Here is a 20,200-nt window from a genome sequence, read left to right on the forward strand (position 1 = left end):
GGAAAGTAACTTCCCATGAGGCGGGAATCACTCCATTTTTACTTTTTCCCAAAAAGTCCCTTCAGCATTAAAGAAGCATTAAAGAGGCATTAAAAACTTAATTTTTATTAAGGGCATAATAGGAATTATATATAACTTTCCTAGGAAAGTAGATGGCCAACCAAACATAAGCACCTTGGAAATTTGTCACTTTCCCATGATCAACCAAACATGCCAAAAGTACTTTCCTAGGCATCCTCTTTCTAGGAATTTGTTTCCCAGGAATCATATTTCTAGGAAGGAAAATGCTTCCCGCGAACCAAACGAGCCCTACATAGGCATGCTTAGCCAAGGTGGAGTATTGGGTTCAATTAATGCTTCTATGTGATACCTATGCTATTGGGACCTCTGCAAGCTTTACAGGCCATCATTTTGTTAAAAAATCATCTGCCCCGAGCTGTTTTACCCAACTAACCAAGTAGGAACGAGGTTAAATGCAAGTCGAAACACAGAATAACCGGACATGTCAAAGCAAACACACTCACAGAGGTTGAAGTGAAGAGAAAAGGGAGTGTACATTAGATGACACGAATAACACGTACAGCTAGAAACCCTTCACAATATAGACCATCTCATACTAGGGGAACAAAGACGAAAGGGGAGTCACTAACTTTTTTTTTTTTTTTTTTGGTCACAACCCAAACATGTACATCTTCTCAGCCAAATTCCTCAACCAGCTATATTCGATTTCATTCCCTGCTGTACGATGTAACTCAATCCACTTCCTCCATCTTGCTCTCCTCATTGCCATCCTCTTCAAGGGTCGGCATTTCGGCATCCTCGCCGGTCTCATCCTCATCAATGTTCAAACCAAGCTTCAGCATCCTGTGGATCCTCCCAGCGAAGGTGTTGGGGTCGTCCAGACTGAACCCTGAAGTCAGCAATGCAGTCTCAAACAGCAACAAAACAAGGTCTTTCACAGATTTGTCGTTCTTATCAGCCTCTGCTCTCTTCCTCAGCTCCTCCATGATGCCATTGTCTGGATTTATCTCCATTGTCTTCTTGCTCGACATGTATGCACTCATGGTACTGTCCCTCAGTGCCTGGGCCTTCATAATTCTCTCCATGTTCGCCGTCCATCCGTATTCGCCGGTCACCAGACAGCAAGGAGAATCAACAATCCTATCCGACACCACCACTTTCTCGACCCTGTCACCCAGTATATCTTTCATGACCTTGCAGAGAGGTTCGAAGGCAGCCTTCTTCTCCTCTTTTTTCTTCTTCTCTTCCTCGCTATCTTCAAGCTTGAGACCTTCCTTGGTGGCTGATACAAGCTTCTTGCCATCGTACTCCTTCAACTGAGTAACAGCATACTCATCAATTGCATCCACCATGAAAAGGACTTCATAGCCCTTCCTCTTCAGCTTCTCCAGGAACGGAGAGTTCTCGACAGCCTTCTTGCTTTCTCCAGTGATGTAATAGATCTCCTTCTGGCCCTCCTTCATCCTCGTAACATAGTCTTTCAAGCTGGTCATTTCGTCACCGCTCTTAGTTGAGTAGTAACGGAGGAGCTCAGCCAGCTTTGCCCTGTTCTGGCTGTCTTCATGGATGCCCAATTTAATATTCTTGGAGAAAGCCTCATAGAACTTGTTGTAGTCTTCCTTGTTCTCAGCAATCTCTTGGAACAGCTCAATGCACTTCTTCACCAGGTTCTTCCTGATAACCTTCAGAATCTTGTTCTGCTGAAGCATCTCACGAGAGATGTTGAGAGGAAGGTCATCCGAATCCACAACACCCTTGACAAATCCAAGATACTCCGGGATGAGTTCCTCGCAGTTGTCCATGATGAACACCCTCCGGACATACAGCTTGATGTTGTTCATCTTCTTCCTGGTGTCAAACAGGTCGAAAGGTGCCCTCTTTGGAACGAATAGGATTGCCTTGAATTCAAGCTGCCCCTCGACAGAGAAGTGCTTGACAGCAAGGGGGTCCTCCCAATCATTGGTCAGGCTCTTGTAGAAGGAGGCATATTCCTCCTTGGTGATCTCCTCAGGCTTCCGAAGCCAGAGAGGCTTCTGCTTGTTGATGAGGGTCCACTCATGCGATACCTCCTTCACCTTCTTCTTCTTAGATTTCTTCTCCTTATCCTCGTCGACATCTTCAACATCACCTTCTTCTTCCTTCTTGGTGTCCTCATCCTCATCATCACTAACCTCCTTCTCAGTAGTCTTCTCGGTCCAAAGGTAGATTGGATAGCTGATGAACTCCGAGTGCTTCTTTACCAAATCCTTCAACCTCCTCTCCTCCAAGTACTCAAGCTGGCATATCATTTGTCAGCATTTGTAAATAAAACACAGAATTAAACAAAAATAACAAATAAACAACCATCAAGCAATTATAGTACCTGATCTTCCTTAAGGTAAAGTGTGATTTGGTTCCCCTGCCAAGTGGCTCGCCGTTCACATCCCTGGTGACGGTGAAGGAACCGCCAGCCTGAGACTCCCAAACGTACTGCTTCATCATCATTGTGCTTCGTAGTAACAACGACCTTCTCAGCAACCAGGTAGGATGAGTAGAATCCGACACCGAACTGACCGATCATGCTAACGTCAGCTCCAGCTTGCAATGCCTCCATGAACTCCTTGGTGCCCGACCTTGCAATGGTTCCCAGATTGTTCACCAAATCTAACACCAGAGAAATGAGAGATCCAATTTTGCCAGGAATAAGACAAGTTAGCTAAGACGGTTATTTACGAAAACAAAAAATATCCCATGCCAAGAAACCAGTTAGACACAAAAAACCACTTTAGATCGTATGAATTTTTGGAGTCCCAAGACTCAAAAATCATAAAACAAGAACCGACATCACAACAGTTATCGGTCTTCACAAATCCAAGGACAGCAATATTGTTCTTTGCAGTCAATTTGAACACCTTAAATGAGAAAAGACAATAAAAAGAGAGCCACAACACTATTTGTCACAAAACGTTTAGAATAACCATCGGAGCCGCGCAAATCAACCCCAAAAGTGTTACCAAGTCGATTCTACCGAAAATATTTTAAATCCTAATTTAAAAGATAAATTTGGGAACAAACCAAACCAGCAAGTGCACAGAGCTTATGATCAAATGATACATCAGAATATCTAAAGAAATCGGAAAAAGAAAGACAAGATGATATAGAAATCGATAAAAATCGATAATAAAACTCACCAGCTTTGGTCATGCCCAACCCCGCTATCGATGATGGAGAGCGTCTTGTTCACCTTGTCCGGCACTATCCGGATGAACAGCTCCGGCTGCGCATCCAATTTGCTCTTGTCCGTCAAGCTCTCATATCGAATCTTGTCCAACGCCTACAAAATCAATCGATCAACGACAACGTAAATCCATCAGAATCATCGATCAATAAGAAACCAACAGCAGAAATAGAACAGAATCAGGTGATGAAAGCATACATCAGAGGAGTTGCTGATGAGCTCACGGAGGAAGATCTCCTTGTTGGAGTAGAAAGTGTTGATGATGAGGCTGAGAAGCTGGTTGATCTCAGCCTGGAAGGCGAAGGTTTCGCTTTCTCCCATGTGGACGTCCGCCATGGCTATAGACCAGTGGAGCTTTGAGATCAAAGACACAGGAATGAAGGGAGAACGAGGCAGGGCGGTTGGTTCGCTTTCTTCTCACGCTCAAGTATTCGAAAACCTGATTTCGGGAAACTACTGGGAGCTAAAGGAGGGGAGATTTCGTTTATATAGCGACGAGGGAGCCGTTCCAGGGGCTTCCGTTGGGAGCGAGAGAATCGGGAAGACGTGGGGTCGAGACGAGTGTCCTCGCGATTCCAGAGCCTTCTCGCAGAGCCCAGGTGCGGCGCGCTTCTTTCTCGGGCCCTCGAGAAGGTTCGGACCGCTTGTACCGACTCAATGGCGAAAGAACCGCATAAATACTTATATGACGTCAAAAAAATTAAATAATATATTTTAATTAATTTTTTAGAGTAAAATTTTAGACAGTAATAAATAGTATTAAGGCGGGCCCTACTTAATGGCAGACTAGAAAACAATGCAGTATGAGTTCGTAAAAATTGATCACGGATCGATGGTGATACTTGTGATTAGATTTGAATGGATTTAAATTCTTAGCCTAGCAAGGCTGTTAAAGTTTAACCGAAGAGAGTGCGAGGATCCATACAAATATGTATTTAGTCTCACATTAGCTATGCACTAGGTAAATCTTGAATACTTGTGTGGCACCAAGAAATTCAAATAACATCCTCCGAATACCTGTTTTTGGAGTGAGATCCTCAATTGTGACATTAGAGTAGTTTTGATTTATATTACTTTATTGCAGTTTAAAGTCAGGGTCTGCATTGTAAATATAGTGGAAATTCTGAATGGCTTTTGCTCACTAATTCCCTAGTTTTGATGATGTGAAAGTTACGATGATAAGGGAAACTCTTGGTAATCAAACATCTCACATCAATTTGTTTGATTCTTGTTTAGAAGTTAGGGATGGTAACCGTAACTTCATTAGTTGTTAGATGGTCCCAGTTCTTCTCCCGAGTTCTTATGTAATTCTTATTTCTCCACAACTTCCCTCTATCACTTTCTTTTGATACTAGAGTATCAAATTTACTTTGCAAAATCACTTTGGAAGCTCTCTCAACCTCTTAACATAAATACGTCTTGTGGTTATGTTGGAAAAGGGAAAATAATACTAAATAAATTCTTGGAAAAAAACTGGGAAGTATTTTGTGTGCCAAGCCAACATGCAAAAGAGTCTGTGGATCACCTTATACCACTTGTAATTTCTCTTGGAGTACTCTCATCCTCGGCATAGCTTCAATTACTTTTGTCTTGACTGGAGATTGAACCACTTCTCAATAACATATCAACCCAATTATTCTCATGTTCCTTCTCAAGAAACACCAGAATTCTCATGCTATTGTCTATTTGAGTTCAGCCTTGTTAAATAAATTCTGCAGCGATGGAGATTCTGAGCTGGTTCTCCTACTATTTTTTGAATCCCCATGTTCTTCTTTGTGTGATATACCCTTCATCATGGAAAGATTACAAAAACCTTTCCTTCTCTGTAAATAACTCTTTTGTGTGATATCCTCACCACTCACCTCTTCACCTCCTTCCTTCTTTCCTCTCTGGCGACCGACATGCCACCTCGACCAAGCACCACCGTCCAAATTCCTCCATTCTCTCTCTAGTTCGGGTATCCTGTTCGGAGAACCATTCCTCCCATTTTCTTAGCCTTTTTGCCGAATTTCTCTTTGATCTCTGTTGGAAAAGGGCCGCCAGAACTATGTCGGACTAAGGTAAGGGGTCAGACTTCTTCCCCTTGGTTCTTGGCTTGATGGCCAAGGTCACTGCTTGTTTTGGGTCAAAAGCAGCCGAAAAAGAATGAAACAAGGATGTCCCTATTTCCTTCTCTTTTTCTTGGTTGTCGACAGCCGCAGGTCGCGGCTCGTTGCTTGGGGTTGTTGCCGTCGCTGCTGTCGGGGCTAATGTTGGCCGTCATCCATTGGCCTCCTCCATGGCTTGGGTTGAGAAGGAGAAGGAGAAAGATATCTCCCCAATTTTGAGAAGAGAAGAAGGCTTTCTCTCTCTTCTCTTTCCTCTCTCTTTTCCCCTCCTCTTTCAATCCTTTCTCTCTCTTCTCTCTTTAGCTGGGCAAAAGATGTGGATGAAGAATGCAGGGACGCGATGGTAGACCCCGATGAACCCTAGTAGAGGGTTCTAGGTAGTGGACTTTTAGTTTATGATTTTTATTTTAATAATTTATTTGGCACAGTTGGGAAACGATTTGCAAGATAGGGAAACGATTGGACAGGTTCTTGACACTGGTTTCTAAATGAGGTATGGCTTGTGCGAGTTGTTAGAAAGAATCCATATACTTGATCACCAATATATATATATATATACACACCATTAGATTTGCATCATGAGATTTGCATCGTAAGAATTGTATCGTGAGATTTACATCAATAGATTAGTTTTTCATATAATGGTATGTTTTATATGATTTTCAATACAAATATACTTGTATGGTTATTATATGTATTAGATATTGAAAATATAATTATGTGAATAATAATATCTTGAATTTGAGAGAAATATCCTTTATAAGTAAAAATTGATTTAACAAGAGTAACATGTAAATCAAACGAATAAGATATGATTTGGACCAACCTCGTCATAGGATAGCCTCCACGAGCTTATACGCGGGATAGCCTTTACGGACTTATGCGTGAAATAGCCTCCACAAGCTATGCGTAGGATAGCCTCCATGGGCTTAAGTGTACGATTTTGTTTAATAATCTTTAACCAGGTCATGATTTTAGTTAGTCCAAAGCTGGAAAAATATTTTAATAAAATCTAAAAATTAAGTTAACGAGAAACAGATGACATGATATAAAAAACTATTATTGAATAATTGGTTTAATTATTATATATATGCTTTTTGGATAAGATGATAATAAGAGCTTATGTACATGTTATTTGTACGAGCTTTTTAAATATTGATATGGTATTATTTTATCTAGTATTATTTATTAATTATTTCCTTATTACTTATAATATAGCAGTTTCATATTCTTATTGGGTTGGAAAAGCTTATATTCTTCTATAGATTTTTTTTTTTTAGAGTTGCAAGAGGCGTAAATTCAAATAAGAGGGAAGTGAAATTTGTGTAGCTAGTATTTAGTTAGCTAGCTATCTTTTTTTTATTTTGCTGATATCAATGCACATCTGAAACTTACTAATTGAACTAGCTGAATATTTAATGTTAGTGGTTTTATTGGATTGATTTAATTATATTTGCGGGCATTATGTGGATATTGTTCACTTTAGGCTTAGCATATTCTCTAGAGTTTTTTTTTAGAAAATGTGCGATTATATCATGTGGCCAACTTGATAATAAGTTTGGGGCGTGACAATAGCAGGCTAGCGGCTTCGCCTGTTTAGGAGCTTAGGCTCTAATCTAGATGGGCAGGAGAGACATATTTGAATCCCTCCACAGTTAGGGCTGTTAACGAGCCGAGCCGAGCCCGAGCCTCCGCAGGCTCGGCTCGGCTCGTTTCACCAACTTTCCGGCTCGGGCTCGGTACCGAGCCCAGGATTGGGCTCGGGCTCGGGCTCGGGCTCGGGCGGCATAGCTCGGGCTCGGGCTCGTGAAGCTCGTTTGCCCGAGCCCGAGCCCGAGCCCGAGCCCGCCCCATCCCCAGCCCCATCGGCCATCCCGTCCCTGTCTCCGTCGACCGTCGGAGAGAAGAACGAGCAGCCGCCAGCCGAGCCTCAGTTCCGGCGGTTCGTCGGAGATGAATGAAGGAAGGGAAAGAGAAGAAGAAGAGAAGAAGGATAGAAAGAAATTAAAAAAAAGGAGAAGAATGACTCACCTTCTTCTTCTGAGACGAACGAAGGGCGGCGGAGGGAGCTCGGATCTGGAGAGCTCGCGGTCGTTAACAGCCCTAACGACCGGTGCCTTCTTCTGAGACGAACGAAGGGCGGCGGAGGGAGCTCGGATCTGGAGAGAGGGAGAGGGAGAGACGAACGAAGGCGACTCAGAAGAAAGAAATAAAAAAGAGAAGACGCACCTCGTCGGCCGGTGCCTTCTTCTGAGACGAACGAAGGGCGGCGGAGGGAGCTCGGATCTGGAGAGCTCGCGGTCGTTAACAGCCCTAACGACCGTGCCTTCTTCTTCTGAGACAACGAAGGGCGGCGGAGGGAGCTCGGATCTGGGAGAGCTCGCGAAAGCGACGATCGCCGGTGGAGGAGTCGGCAAAGAGGGGAAAAGAGAGAGGGGAGAAACGAAAACCGAGGCTCGGCATCGGCGGCGGAGGGAGGCAGCGAGTCATCGGCGGCGGAGGAGAAAGGTGAGAGGGGAGGGGAGGGACACCCGGAGGGGAGGAGGGGAGGGATACCCGGAAGAGGGGAGGGGAGGGCACCGGAAGCTTCTGGAGAAACCCAGAAGAAAGGAGAAGAAAAAAGAAAAAAAAAGAGGAGGTGGTCAGCCAGTCAGGTGGGAGGGAAGGATTAACGGATTGGGTTTTGGATTAACGGGCTAAGTCCCAACCCAAACCAATCCAATTCGATTTTGGAGCTCTCTTTTGGGCTCGTTTGGGCTCGCGAGCTGCTCGGGCTCGAGCTCGGGCTCGGCTCAGATTTAAACGGGCCTCATTTTGGGCTCGGGCTCGGGCTCGTTTGACTAACGAGCCGAGCTCGAGCCGGGCTTTTACCGAGCCGGGCCCGAGCCGAGCCGAGCAGCTCGGCCCGTTTGACAGCCCTATCCACAGTCCACGCCCTGCACGACGTGGGAGAACTAATAAACCAACAATTTGTCACTGTCTCTCTTAGCGTAGTTTCAAGGAGCTTCTCATTTTTCCGCTTTTTCTATTAGCTTTTATTTTAACTCCTCTTTTAATAGACAAAATTTCTGTATTTTCTTGAATTTTGAAATATCCTAAATTCTTGCCTATTTTTCAGTCTATTTTTCTCTTTGGTTGCACGAACCATAATATTTTTTTTTTCTTTTACAATCTTGGAGATGATATAACATGAAACTATATATACATATAGTTAGATTTACTTTTACATATATTATTTTTTATATAAAAATATATTTTATAGAAAATATTTTTTATTTTTTTCAAACTTGGAAAATAATAACCTTGCCGAATTATTTCTAAACACCAAACTTGTGACTACAAGTGACTAAGTATGAATACTCCAATAGTATCGAAGAAATTCACGCTGTGAATTTGGTTGCCCTTAAATGTTATTTCCACCATTTTGCTGGCACTTACCTCAATGACCAAATGTATGGGATAAGCAATGTTGAAAATTGCATCTCCTCTTCCATGAAAACTATCCTACACAGACTTTTCAATTCACACCTATTTATTTCTGGTGCTCAAAAAATGAAGTTTCTTACTTCTTACGAGGAGCAAGTTGGATAGTTTTAGCAAAGAAAGGGTGGCATATGAGGTCGGGGTGCATCCTTTGTGGAGCTAGATCGGAAACAGTGTCTCACTTGCTCACAAGATGTCCTTTCACCAAGAGCATTTGGAGAACTTTCAAAACTCAATTGAATTGGAGAGGGTGGCCTCCACGGTTGGGGAGTCTCATCTTCAAAGAAGGGTGAGCATTGGCATCAGCTTCTGTGAAGCAAACTAGCATCTTTGGTCCTCCTTTCACTTCCTTTGTTCATAATTTTCTGCAAATATCTTCTTCTGATTTGATAAGGCAAGGTGGAAGTGCTTTACCTTCTCCTCTTCCAAACAAAAAGAAAAAGAAAAAGAAAAAGTAGAGAACATATGATCAACCATTTCAGGTGCTTGGTGGCACAACTCACAGCCCCTTAGATTCTTTCCCAGTCTCCCTTCCAAGGATATCCTTAGTACTTAATTTCTTCTACAGAGCCACATGAAACATTTAAACTTTAAAGGCGCCTTCAGATTCTATATAGTAGAAGCAAAGCTGCATCTAATCCCTCTGATGTTGAGAAACTGATATAGTGAAGCAGCGAAGAAGGCTCTTCAGAAGATGTTGCTGCATGTCGTAGCAGCGGAGAGATCCAGCCAAGATTAACTGAGCCTTTGGCGGAGTCTGAGATCGGGCTGGTTCTAAACAGGACCGTGGTCCTACCTGGTCAATGTTGTGGTCTGCTCGGCCGGGATGGGACGATTCCTTACCCTGAGCAAGACGTTCCATTTGGCCCCCTATCAGCTCCTTTACCATCTTGTCTCTATATCAACTAGCCTTGCTACCGATTAAGAGATACAGGAGATAGGAGAGAAGTGGTCGGAAGAGCTTCAGGTTGAAAAGATAAGCTGATGAGAGTGGTCAACGGTGATTGTGCTCGGAAGAAGAAGTTGACGCTAATTGTTGACTTGGAAATAAGAAAGAAAGTCCATAGTGAAGTATTGTCGGAGTTTGTTCGGAGGAAGGGTCTTAGATGTCTAATTCAGACAGAAATTTTGCAAAAACAACAGAGATTTCAAAATAGGAGCGACAGTGAGAGAGCCATTTGAAAGTCCTTTAGATACTTTATATAGGATGAGGGTTGGCATCCGTTCCTAATGAGACGAACATGCGTCTTAATTGCCTGGTAAACGCAAACTTGCTACACGTTTTGCATTGTGGGCTAAGCTGTATTGTTGTCCGTTGGAGAAAATTTAAAAAACTTTATGACACCTTAAATGAGGACATGTGGCGAGCTACTATCAATCAGCCCAGATAATAGTAAGAAAGGACCAGAGGCATGTCAAATATCATGTAGGGCTCATTTGGTTCACGAAAAATATTTTTCCTCGTAGGGATATGATTTCTGAAAAATAGATTCTTGAGAAAAGAATATCTGAAAAAGTACTTTTCGCATGTTTTGTTAACCATAGAAAAGTGAAAGATTTACAGAGTGCTTATGTTTGGTTGACCATCTACTTTTCTAAAAAAGTTATGTGTAATTCCTATTATACCCTTAATAAAAATTAGATCTTAATGCTTTGGATCAAATAAGAATAGCTGAAGGGCCTTTTTGAAAAAAAATAAAATATTTCGATTTTGGCTTACGGAAAAGTAACTTTTCCATGAAACGTGGAAATCATATTTCTACGGAAATACAACTTTTTCGTCTCTATTCTTTGAAAACTCTAATCAAATAAGAGGCATTTTTTTACTTTTTCGTTGACCACACTTTTTTTTTTTCTTTTCGTGAACCAAACGGGCTCCCAGATTAGGGCTTATGAATAATTTTCTTCAGGGCTCGTTTGGTTCGCGGGAAGTATTTTTCCTCCTAGGAATACCTAGGAAAGTACTTTTGGCATGTTTGGTTAACCATGGGAAAGTGACAAATTTCCAAAGTGCTTATGTTTGGTTGACTATCCACTTTCCTAGGAAAGTTATGTATAATTCCTATTATGCCCTTAATAAAAATTAGGTCTTTAATGCCTCTTTAATGCTTCTTTAATGCTGAAGGATCTTTTTGGAAAAAATAAAAACGGAGTGATTCCCACTTCATGGGAAAGTAATTTTCCCATGTTTCTTATGGGAATCAAAGATACTTTGGCCAAGCCTTTCCACGGGCTCCATGTGAACCATGTTTTACACCGGGCTCAATCCTGGCACAGAATAATTGGGCTCGGTAGCATTATGATGCGGAGACCCGAGTCGACCGTTTTCGCCTCCGCACTCGCACCGCCCACCCATTTTCCTTTCCCGCCACATTTTCCTCGTCTTTCGAAACTCCGCGCCGCTTCCCAGGCTTCTTGAATCGAAAAATAAAAGCGGAAACAAATTCCTTTGGCTCGAAGGCAGGGAAGGTGGAAGCGCCGCGGCCAGGCATGAACGCCGCCTCTAAGCCCATCTGCACCATCTGCTATGAAGACCTCAACCTCATCGTCGAAGAAGTCCAAGCCATCCCCATCTGCGGCCACGTCTTCCACGAGCTCTGGTACCCACCTCTCTCTTATCTCTTCCCCTCCCTCTTCTTCTCTCCGTAGATTTCTTCTAATATCTCTCATCTGTTTCAATAAACAAAGCATCCAACAATGGCTGGAATACTGCCCGGAAGGGAAGAAGCCCACCTGTCCCGTCTGCAAGCAGTTCTGCGCCCCATCACTCCCCCATCCGCCTCTACTTCCAGTCCACCGGCGACCCCCACAATTTCCCTCCTCCCAGAAGCTTTCTTCCGAGGCTGATGCCGAGGCATTGGACTGAGGAGGTAAGGAGACTGGAGTTGAAGCTTTCGGCCCTCACCTCCAATTTCGAGAACCAGCAGACGCATCTCAGCAAACTGAATGATGAGGTATGAATCCGAATTTCTTTTTTTTTTTCTTCTCCTCTTTAATGCAAGTTTGTTTAATATAATATTGCTTCAGGTGACTGCATGGAAAGAGTTGGCGAAAAGGGAGGAGGCAAGAAGAGAAGAGATCATGAAAGAGAAAGAGTGCGTCCAGCAGTTTCTACATATGAAAATAGAGGTTGGTATTTTATTGTTTTTTTTTTTTTGATGCTGATTCGGAGTTATCGGTCTTTATTGTAATGTTCTATGTTGACAAGAGGCTGCTTGGGCCAGGAACTGTCTAGGAAATCGTTGGAGTGCACGAAGCTATATGAGAGGAGTTTGGGTTTTGGCCAAGGAGCTTGCTGCCCTTAAACTGTATGAGTTATTGCTCCAAAAAAAAAAGACTCGTATATTTGGCTTGCAATGGTCATCATTTTCTCATTCTTATTAGCTTCCTACTTCCTAATGGTTCAGGGCAACAGATCTGAACTTGGAGGAGGAAGAGATGGTGAAACTTGCATCGCTTGGTCATGGTGGCAACCCATGAGAATGCAGTACAGGTTCTGAAGAGGTCCCTTGCCCTTCGCAATAAGTAAGTTTTTTAATGCTTTAAAAAATTTAAGTTTTTAATGCTCTAAGAAATTTATCTTGTTCATGATTTTTTTAGTGGCTAATTGTGAGAAGTAGAGCTTAGTTATATCAATTTGAATCAACTATGATAGCAAATGAGAACATGTTTTTTGCCATCTTTTATTTTGTTTGGAAATATTGTTTAGAGGGCACAAAAGACAGATCCATGATTTGCTTTTTACAAAGTGGCATTCACACATGCACTGCATGCAACTTGATTAAGAGGTTGCAATGATTGGATAAATAGGTGTGATCCATGCCTTGAGGGTTTGCATTGTCCCATGGATGGTACTCTTACAACAGAAAACATCGATGTTGCAGTGAAAGGAGAGACCAAACAGAAGAGGCGTAAGAGGTTGATTTAAACTTGGAAGGTGGATTACATCTCCTTATAATAGTAGAGATGTACTATGGTTGATTCACTCCATGGTTACCTGGTTTGTTTGGTTCAAGTTTGAATTTGTAATTTGCAATTTGCTCTTAAAAAGGGCACCTTAATGCACCAGGCTCCTGCCATTGGCGGCATTGAGGAGTGTCAAATTTATGCAGCTTTACCCGATGTACACAGAGAGTGTTTTGTGTTTTGTACTTGTGGCACCCAAGCCGCAATTCTCTTCAATTGGATTCAATTAAAGTAGGATGAAAAAAATTCATTTTTATTAAGTTTCATATATTCTAATAGCAAATTTTATTTTGGATTATTAAATATGCATAAGAAAATGGTTTGTATTTATCAAAATATATGAGATGAGTTATATAGATTTTTTTTAGAAGGAGATCTAGAAAAAGCTACATACATAGGAAATTTACTATATCTTGAAGATAATTGAATGACTTTCATATAAAATTCTTAATTTGCTTAATATTTCATCTTGACCTTTGCCTGCCATGTCCCCTTAGCATTGTAAACTACCATTGAAGAAGACCCTTTGCAGCCTTTTGGGCTGTCCAGGTCTTGAGGCCTAATGATGGTGGTTTTTGCTTCCTATTAAGGTTGCAACCAACCATTCTTTTTGATAAGTTTAAACCATCTTTTTCTCCTTCTTAAATTTGGGGTTTGCTTTTTGGTGTGGAGAAGCAAGGCATTTCAACTGCAAATGTAGAAATGCTCTAACCTTCTTCTCTTGTGGTAGCTTTGATCATGATCATTTTCACCGCCCCACTTTTGATCCACTAATTCCCTCTTTTGCTTGCCTTTTGCTTCACCTTGTCCATCTACTCCACCACATGCCCTCCCCCCTCTCTTTCTGTACCAATGGCAGACATTGACTTTCCTCTTGCTGACCTATGGAAATGGTTTGGGGTGCCTCTCCTATTTCAACAATGTGCATACCATTTATGTGGAAGATGTTGACTTGGTAGAATGGTGCTTGTAGTGAATGACTCAAGTATTTTTTTCTCATGAAATAAATTGCCACATTTTATGCTATAATGGTTTGATGAATCAACGACCAGAAGTTCTTCATCTCCTTGCCTTTGAGGCTGGGAGATTATTAGGCTCTTTTATTATGAGATTCTTAATATGGCCAATTCACTCTCTCCTATCAACATTGGTGTATTCAAGAGTCGCCTATAGCTTCTCCAATCTCCTTTTTGTCAATCACAGGTTTGTTACCAAGATTTCTAGTAGTTTTAGGATTCTTCACCAAGTTAGCGAACTATATATTTTAGGGCTAGTGGATTTTTCATGCCTTTTTTAATTCATTTCATAGAATTGACTAACTACATTTCTCAAATCATGGATGTTAAATTATTGGAGATGTCAAATTTTAAGTTAGAGTTGATATTCTTGACATTACTTCTGTTTCCCTTTGATCCCTTTGGATCCATTAAAGTGGCCTTAGGAAGATTTTGACTCATGGTTCGTTGTACCGTTTCAAACCACATGACTTCGGATGTACGAAGCTGAACTAATATGGAACTGGAAAGGTTCTCTATATTAGGTATAGAGGCTGAACCCTCCCTAACTCAATTAAACGCCCTCCTCGCCCCTCCCTCGTTCACTTGTGAACACTGCCTAGCGCCCCCTTCATTGCTGTTGCTTGCGATAGTCTGAGAGTGGTAAGCTTCTCACCCTCTCCCTCTTTCTTTCTATCCTGCACGCTTGCTTAGCTTAGGGTTAGGGTGTTCCGACCCTTGCCTATCCTTCCTTTTTTCTTGCTCGCTCTCATCACTAGGGTTAGAGTTAGGGTTCCCTCAGCTCTCTCCCTTCCCCTCCCTGCCTCATTCCTTTTCTCCCATTCTCCCTCTCCGTCTAACTTTCCCTATATTGGTATGCCCCATTATGGCATGGTATGGATCTGTTCTATGTTGAACTAGTCGCCGGTTCATACACCATCCAATATCGGTTCGGAGAAGTTTGCTTCGACTAGTTTAATTTTTTTTGGTGAAGGTGGTGATGGTTCTAATAATAGTAATATCAGCTTCTGTAATAGCATTGTTGTTAAGTGTTCAATTTTTGCTGACTTGGGTGATCCTCCATGCCGTAAGGACTTCACTTTTGTATGGTTGTGTTTGATAAGTGTATCACTTTGGATCCTATCTAATTCATTCCCTACTTACCATTATGTTTTTTTTCACTTTTATTCTCTCGCTTACCTTTGTTAAATTCAATTTTCTCAATCCCTCCCCACGTACCTATTCTCCCTTTTGTCCCTTCGGTTGTGGTGTCGCCCTCTTCAACCTTGCCACCCGACTTGTCTCTTTTTTGAACTAGGCTGATCCTTATCCTAATTCTCTCATTAACTCTTCAATTAGATAATAAATTTTCTTTGTGATGGTTCCAACAATAGCAATATTAGCTTTCTGTAGTAGCTTTGTTGCTTAAGTGTTCAATTTTGCTGACTTAGGCGATCCTCCATATTGTAAGGACTTCACTCTGTATAGTTGTGTTTGATAAGTGCATCACCTTGGATCTTATCTAATTCATTCTCTATGTACCATTCTGCTTCCTTTCACTTTTATTCTCTCCTCACCTTTGTTAAGTTCAATTCTCTCAATCCCTTCCCACCTATCCCACTCTCCCTTTTGTCCCTTCGGCTTTGGTGTTGCCCTCTTCAACCTTGCCACCCCTACTTGTCTTTTTTTTTGAACTAGAGTGATCCTTATCCTGATTCTCTCATTAACTCTCCAATTGAGATAATAATTTTTTTGCATGTCACTAGGATAATCATTCATGCTTCTCTATCATGTATTTGCCATCTCTCTTCACTTCTTCTAGAGTTCCAAACTAAAAAAATAGAAAGAAAACCAAATCCACCAACCAAAATTCCTATCAATCCAAGAGATAGAATAGAGAAAAGGAACAAATAAACGAAAAGAATAAAAAATAAAACTAACTCTAATCTTAACTGTCTTCCTTACGAGAAATTTGAACAAACTCTAACCCAAACCCTTGCCGTTGGCCTTCTTTGGGCTCCTCAACCCTTTGAGGTCAGGAAGCCCCTGCCTTGCCCTACCTCTATTTCCACACCCCTCTCTCCCTCTCGTTTTTGCGAGTTATATTTCTTGATTATTACTTAGAAACCTTGTGAAAGGAAACTAAATTAAATAAAGAACCTTTGTGAAAAGAACTTTTGACAATATAAGCATGCAATCATTAAAATATAATGAGAGAAATAACAAAGTAATAGGTGACCTAGACTTGGACAACGCGAGTTGTTGCTGTCTTCTCATGCGGGGGCCTTTGCAATATGGCTCTTTTGGCTTCTCTCTTACAAGCACGATCTTGGTAAAGAAAAAAGTTTCATGATTACTCTTATGCCAAAATTTAAGATGAAATTTAAGAAACCAAATACATTAAATGAATAAGAAAAAAGCTTGTGGAAAAAGAGAGAGAAGTGGTATGTTGGCTATTGTAACAGAGTTAATTGGGGGCTTTGAGAGGAAGTGAATGAGAGGATTCCCACCCCTTTCCTACTAACCATTCACCTTGTTTTATAGAGTTTCTTCTTGGGCTTTTTAGTTCCACTAGAAAGGCTTTATTTATAGTGATTCTCTCTCCTTTCAAGGCTTTTCATTTCAAGAACATCTTGATTGACACTTTATTTCTTAGATCTTGTCTTATTTTCTTTATTCCATTAGCTGCAAGTGCTTAAAAAGTGCTTGACTTAACAAGAACTCTGTTACCAAATCTTCTGCATTTAAGGTAGGCTGCCTCATGTCTTCACCACTCTTAACTCCCTCGGACTCCAAGACTTATTGGCTGTAAAGAAACTTGACCTGCTGAACTTTTGGATCTTGGAAAGCAATTTGGTTTTATATTTAAGAAAAACTTCAGCTAGTTTGCTTTGAACACTCTCAAATAAGAGGAACTTAACTAGGTGATGGTTTTTGTTGCTCGATTTTTGTGAAATTAATATCGATAGACCTTTGATGATCTTCACCAAAACTTGACCTTAACAAGCTTCTCCACCCTTCTTGTTTTACTTTTTCTTGTCCTCTTCATCTCTCTTTCTTTTTTGTCTGGGACTTTGGGTTGTGTTCCGTGAGAACCTTTTCTGTTTTTTTTTTCCTTTTGGATCTTTGCTGCATGTGGCTTTCGGTGCTCTTTTTAGTGTAAAGATCACCTGATGTTTTCCATTATAATGCCTGTAATGGCCATAATAGTACATGATTCTATTGTTAAAAAATTGTAATATGATAGGGTTTTGATTTTATCTTATATTTTAAATAATGCCATTGTTATTCTCGAATGATTTCAAAGTATATCCATATCTTGGGAGGTGGAGCTGTATTTTGAGGCAAATTTCCCTTTAGCCTACTAGTGCCTGTTTTCTTCATGCTATGCATAACGGATCGAGATACATCCATGTATAGCCAGGTATTTCCATTGCATTTATCCCAAAACTCAGATTCTGAGAAGCACTTGTACAATCTCAACATACTCTAAGGGAAAATGAGACCACTATGGGTGTTGAGCATGTAACAGCTAGTCTCTTCAAAAATCCAGTGTGCATGATTTGGTCTTTTATAATACTCTAAAAATGCCACCATCGGTCATTTGAAATTCTGATTACGATGAAGTATTGGACAGTGATGTTGGGAGAATGTCAATTATTTTCTTATTGCATGCTTGTAAGTTTCTTAGTCTTCCATGGGATTTATTGTGTGTTCCAGTTTTGCAACAGGTACTCTAACTAAGGCAATTGTGACTGATAAAAAAGAGCATCAATTAACTGTATTTTATTAAACCTTGCATGGCTTTTATAGGAGCTATAAGGAACTGTTGGCTCAATGCAACCTCTTAGGAAGGGCAGAGACTCGCAGTCAGATGAAACTTGGTAAGGCTAAAGAAAAGATAACAAAACTTCGAGTAAGTTACTTACTATCCCCATGCTGTTTTTATATGTATTTTCAAACAATTAAACTGGAAAGTCTTGTTGTTTATTAACTATTTCAGTTACGATTGCAAGAGGTGGAGGGGCTCTTGAAGAAAAAGAGAATGAAATCCTGAGGAATTTGAAGGCTTCAAAAAGAATTAAAACTGAAGGGATAAATTTCAGTTGTGTCAATGGGAACCTAAGTTATCCATGCACTGACAATCATTTATTGGAAGATCAAACTGAGAAGCCTGCTGAGCATGACCCCCATCATTTTAAAGGAAGTGCCAAAGGTCCTGTACTCCAAAACAATTTGATTTCATCTAGTTTCAAGGATAACGACTATGTAATAGATCTAGATGCTGATTCTAGCTTCCTTATGGATGAGGTTGCTCTTGAACCATCTACAAACTTATTTAAGCATTCAACTCCTATTTCTGTTGGCAAAAATCAAGCTGAATCTGACAAGAATGAAGATCTCCATAAGTCATCTATGTCGGGGGATGCTTATCCTAATAAACAGGCTTCCTCTACTTACAAGCATATCAGGCATGAATCCTGGACCTCAAGCATTAATATCAATAATGATGAGAAGGGTTCTCTGGAAAGAGTTGTAGAGAGAAATGCAGCACAGATACCTAATACAGAGGCTTCCTCCACTTACAAGCGCATTAGGCATGAATCCTGGAACTCAGGCATTAATATGAAAAATGACGAGAAGGGTTCTCTAGAAAAAGTTGTAGATAGAAGTGGGACGCAGATAGAAAGTTTGTCTCGGACTAAAGAAATTTTGCTTATTGATGATATTGCCAGGCAATCACCTTCAATGGCAATCAAAAGGGAAACTCAGGCTCATGATTCAGTTGCTTCCCCTGGTAAGTCTTTACTTTCTCAGAATCAGGGAGTGGTAAAAATGACTTGATTAGTACAAGGTTTCAAGATGATCATCAAGTTCCTTGTTAGCAGAAAGTTGTTTACTTTCCCTAACTTTTTAAACATGTCAAAATGGAACATTCACCACTTAGGTAAGGAAACCATATATCTACCTTTTTTTTTCTTAATTTGTCAGTTAAGATTTAGTGCTTACAACTTGCTTAGAAAAGTGATGTGATGGTGTTATACTATTTATTTTAAAAAAGATCCCAAAGTACCTGTCAAGCTAAAATGCCTTAAGGACTCTTCAGACCATATATTGTGTACACTTTTTATGCTTTTTTTCAGGCTGTCAAAGCTTTAGCCTATTCACAATTAGAGTGAAAAGAGCAGGGCTATGACCAACTTTAACAATTCAAGTCCTGACTAGCAGGCTGGCATTCAAGTAATTGATTCTTGTTGAGAAAACCATTCAAAAACCAACAAGCAGGCTGGCATTCAAGCATTCAAGTAATTGATTCTTGTTGAGAAAACCATTCAAGTCCTGACTAGCAGGCTGGCATTCAAGTAATTGATTCCTGTTGAGAAAACCCTGCTTATTGAGCAACAATGCCCCTGACAACTCATTGCCCATCTAGTAATCCAATAAATTTTGAACTGGTTTTCTTTGCGGCTCCCTACCAGATTAACTTGAGCTTAAATTAAACTACAGGAACTGTACATGGTCCTTTAGAAATAAAATTTCTATGTGGTTCGTTCTTTAAAGTGGTCATTTCACCTGTAAGTTTATGCATTTCACTTGAACTGATTTACATTGGTTGTAAATAATTCTACTCCTTCCCGTGCACTATAATTCATAGGTGATGCATGGTTTCCTGGTGGAATCTTTGGTCCTGAAGGTGGCAACAGAAGTGTGGGGAAGTGGTGCAAGCAGGTTTCAAACGTTTCCTTGTATCTTAGAATGCAAGCATCAAAGAGAAATGAGGATTTGATTGCAGTTGGAGCTGATGGGAGAGGTGGAAGGGTCAAAGTGCTGAGAGCTCATGACCAGGTATAAGAACCACTGTTTTGAAGTTTTTTTTCTTTTATACTTTTTAGAGAAAAAGTAGAGCATTCATTTGTAAGCAAGCAACAGAATCCTCTGTTTGGTTTATTCCATTCTTATACCTGAGTACCTCACATTTCTTCATGGTCTTCATGCAGGTCAATAAGTCACAAGCATCACAGTCAAAGAATTATCATGGAGCGAAACAAAGTGGTCAATCTCAGATTGATCATTTCTTTGGGAAGTCTGAAGGCTAATTGTACATTCACAGGAGAAAGTGGCCATAGCAAAACCCTCAAGAGTTAAGAGATTTAGATTCGAGGTTTTAGAGACACTGATTGGAGGACAACCGAAATGGAGATAAATTTATTACTCAGATAATCTCCGTCCTCACAGAAGGCAGTAGTAAACAGGTCATAATTTTACTGCATAATGTTTCTATTTATCAAACTCTGGTTTTTTGAACTCTGCACAACCTTAAGTGGCTAACTGGAATGCTGAACCAAAGTAAACTTTTTCTGTTTTGGAGAACAAGTTAGATAAATCCATGGACATTCTTTTCTAAGTCC

General features: G+C 40.7%; 1 protein-coding gene and 1 pseudogene across 1 annotated transcript; one reads left to right on the plus strand and one right to left on the minus strand.

Annotated features, from left to right (window-relative positions):
• Positions 1 to 529: 529 nt before the first annotated feature.
• On the minus strand, positions 530 to 3,706 carry LOC103712435 (annotated as a pseudogene).
• A 7,487-nt stretch (positions 3,707 to 11,193) lies between these two features.
• Positions 11,194 to 20,196, plus strand: LOC103712436 (E3 ubiquitin-protein ligase trul-1-like). The gene is given in 13 exon segments (XM_008798958.3): positions 11,194 to 11,429; positions 11,518 to 11,592; positions 11,594 to 11,783; positions 11,857 to 11,958; positions 12,054 to 12,104; positions 12,106 to 12,137; positions 12,237 to 12,303; positions 12,305 to 12,354; positions 17,604 to 17,706; positions 17,794 to 17,812; positions 17,815 to 18,588; positions 19,447 to 19,637; positions 19,790 to 20,196. Coding segments are annotated over 13 exon segments (1,863 nt in total). The 5' UTR covers positions 11,194 to 11,319; the 3' UTR covers positions 19,889 to 20,196.
• The last annotated feature ends 4 nt before the right edge of the window (positions 20,197 to 20,200 follow it).

The sequence above is a fragment of the Phoenix dactylifera genome, chromosome 17 (assembly GCF_009389715.1).
Source record: "Phoenix dactylifera cultivar Barhee BC4 chromosome 17, palm_55x_up_171113_PBpolish2nd_filt_p, whole genome shotgun sequence".
Lineage (NCBI taxonomy): Eukaryota > Viridiplantae > Streptophyta > Magnoliopsida > Arecales > Arecaceae > Phoenix > Phoenix dactylifera.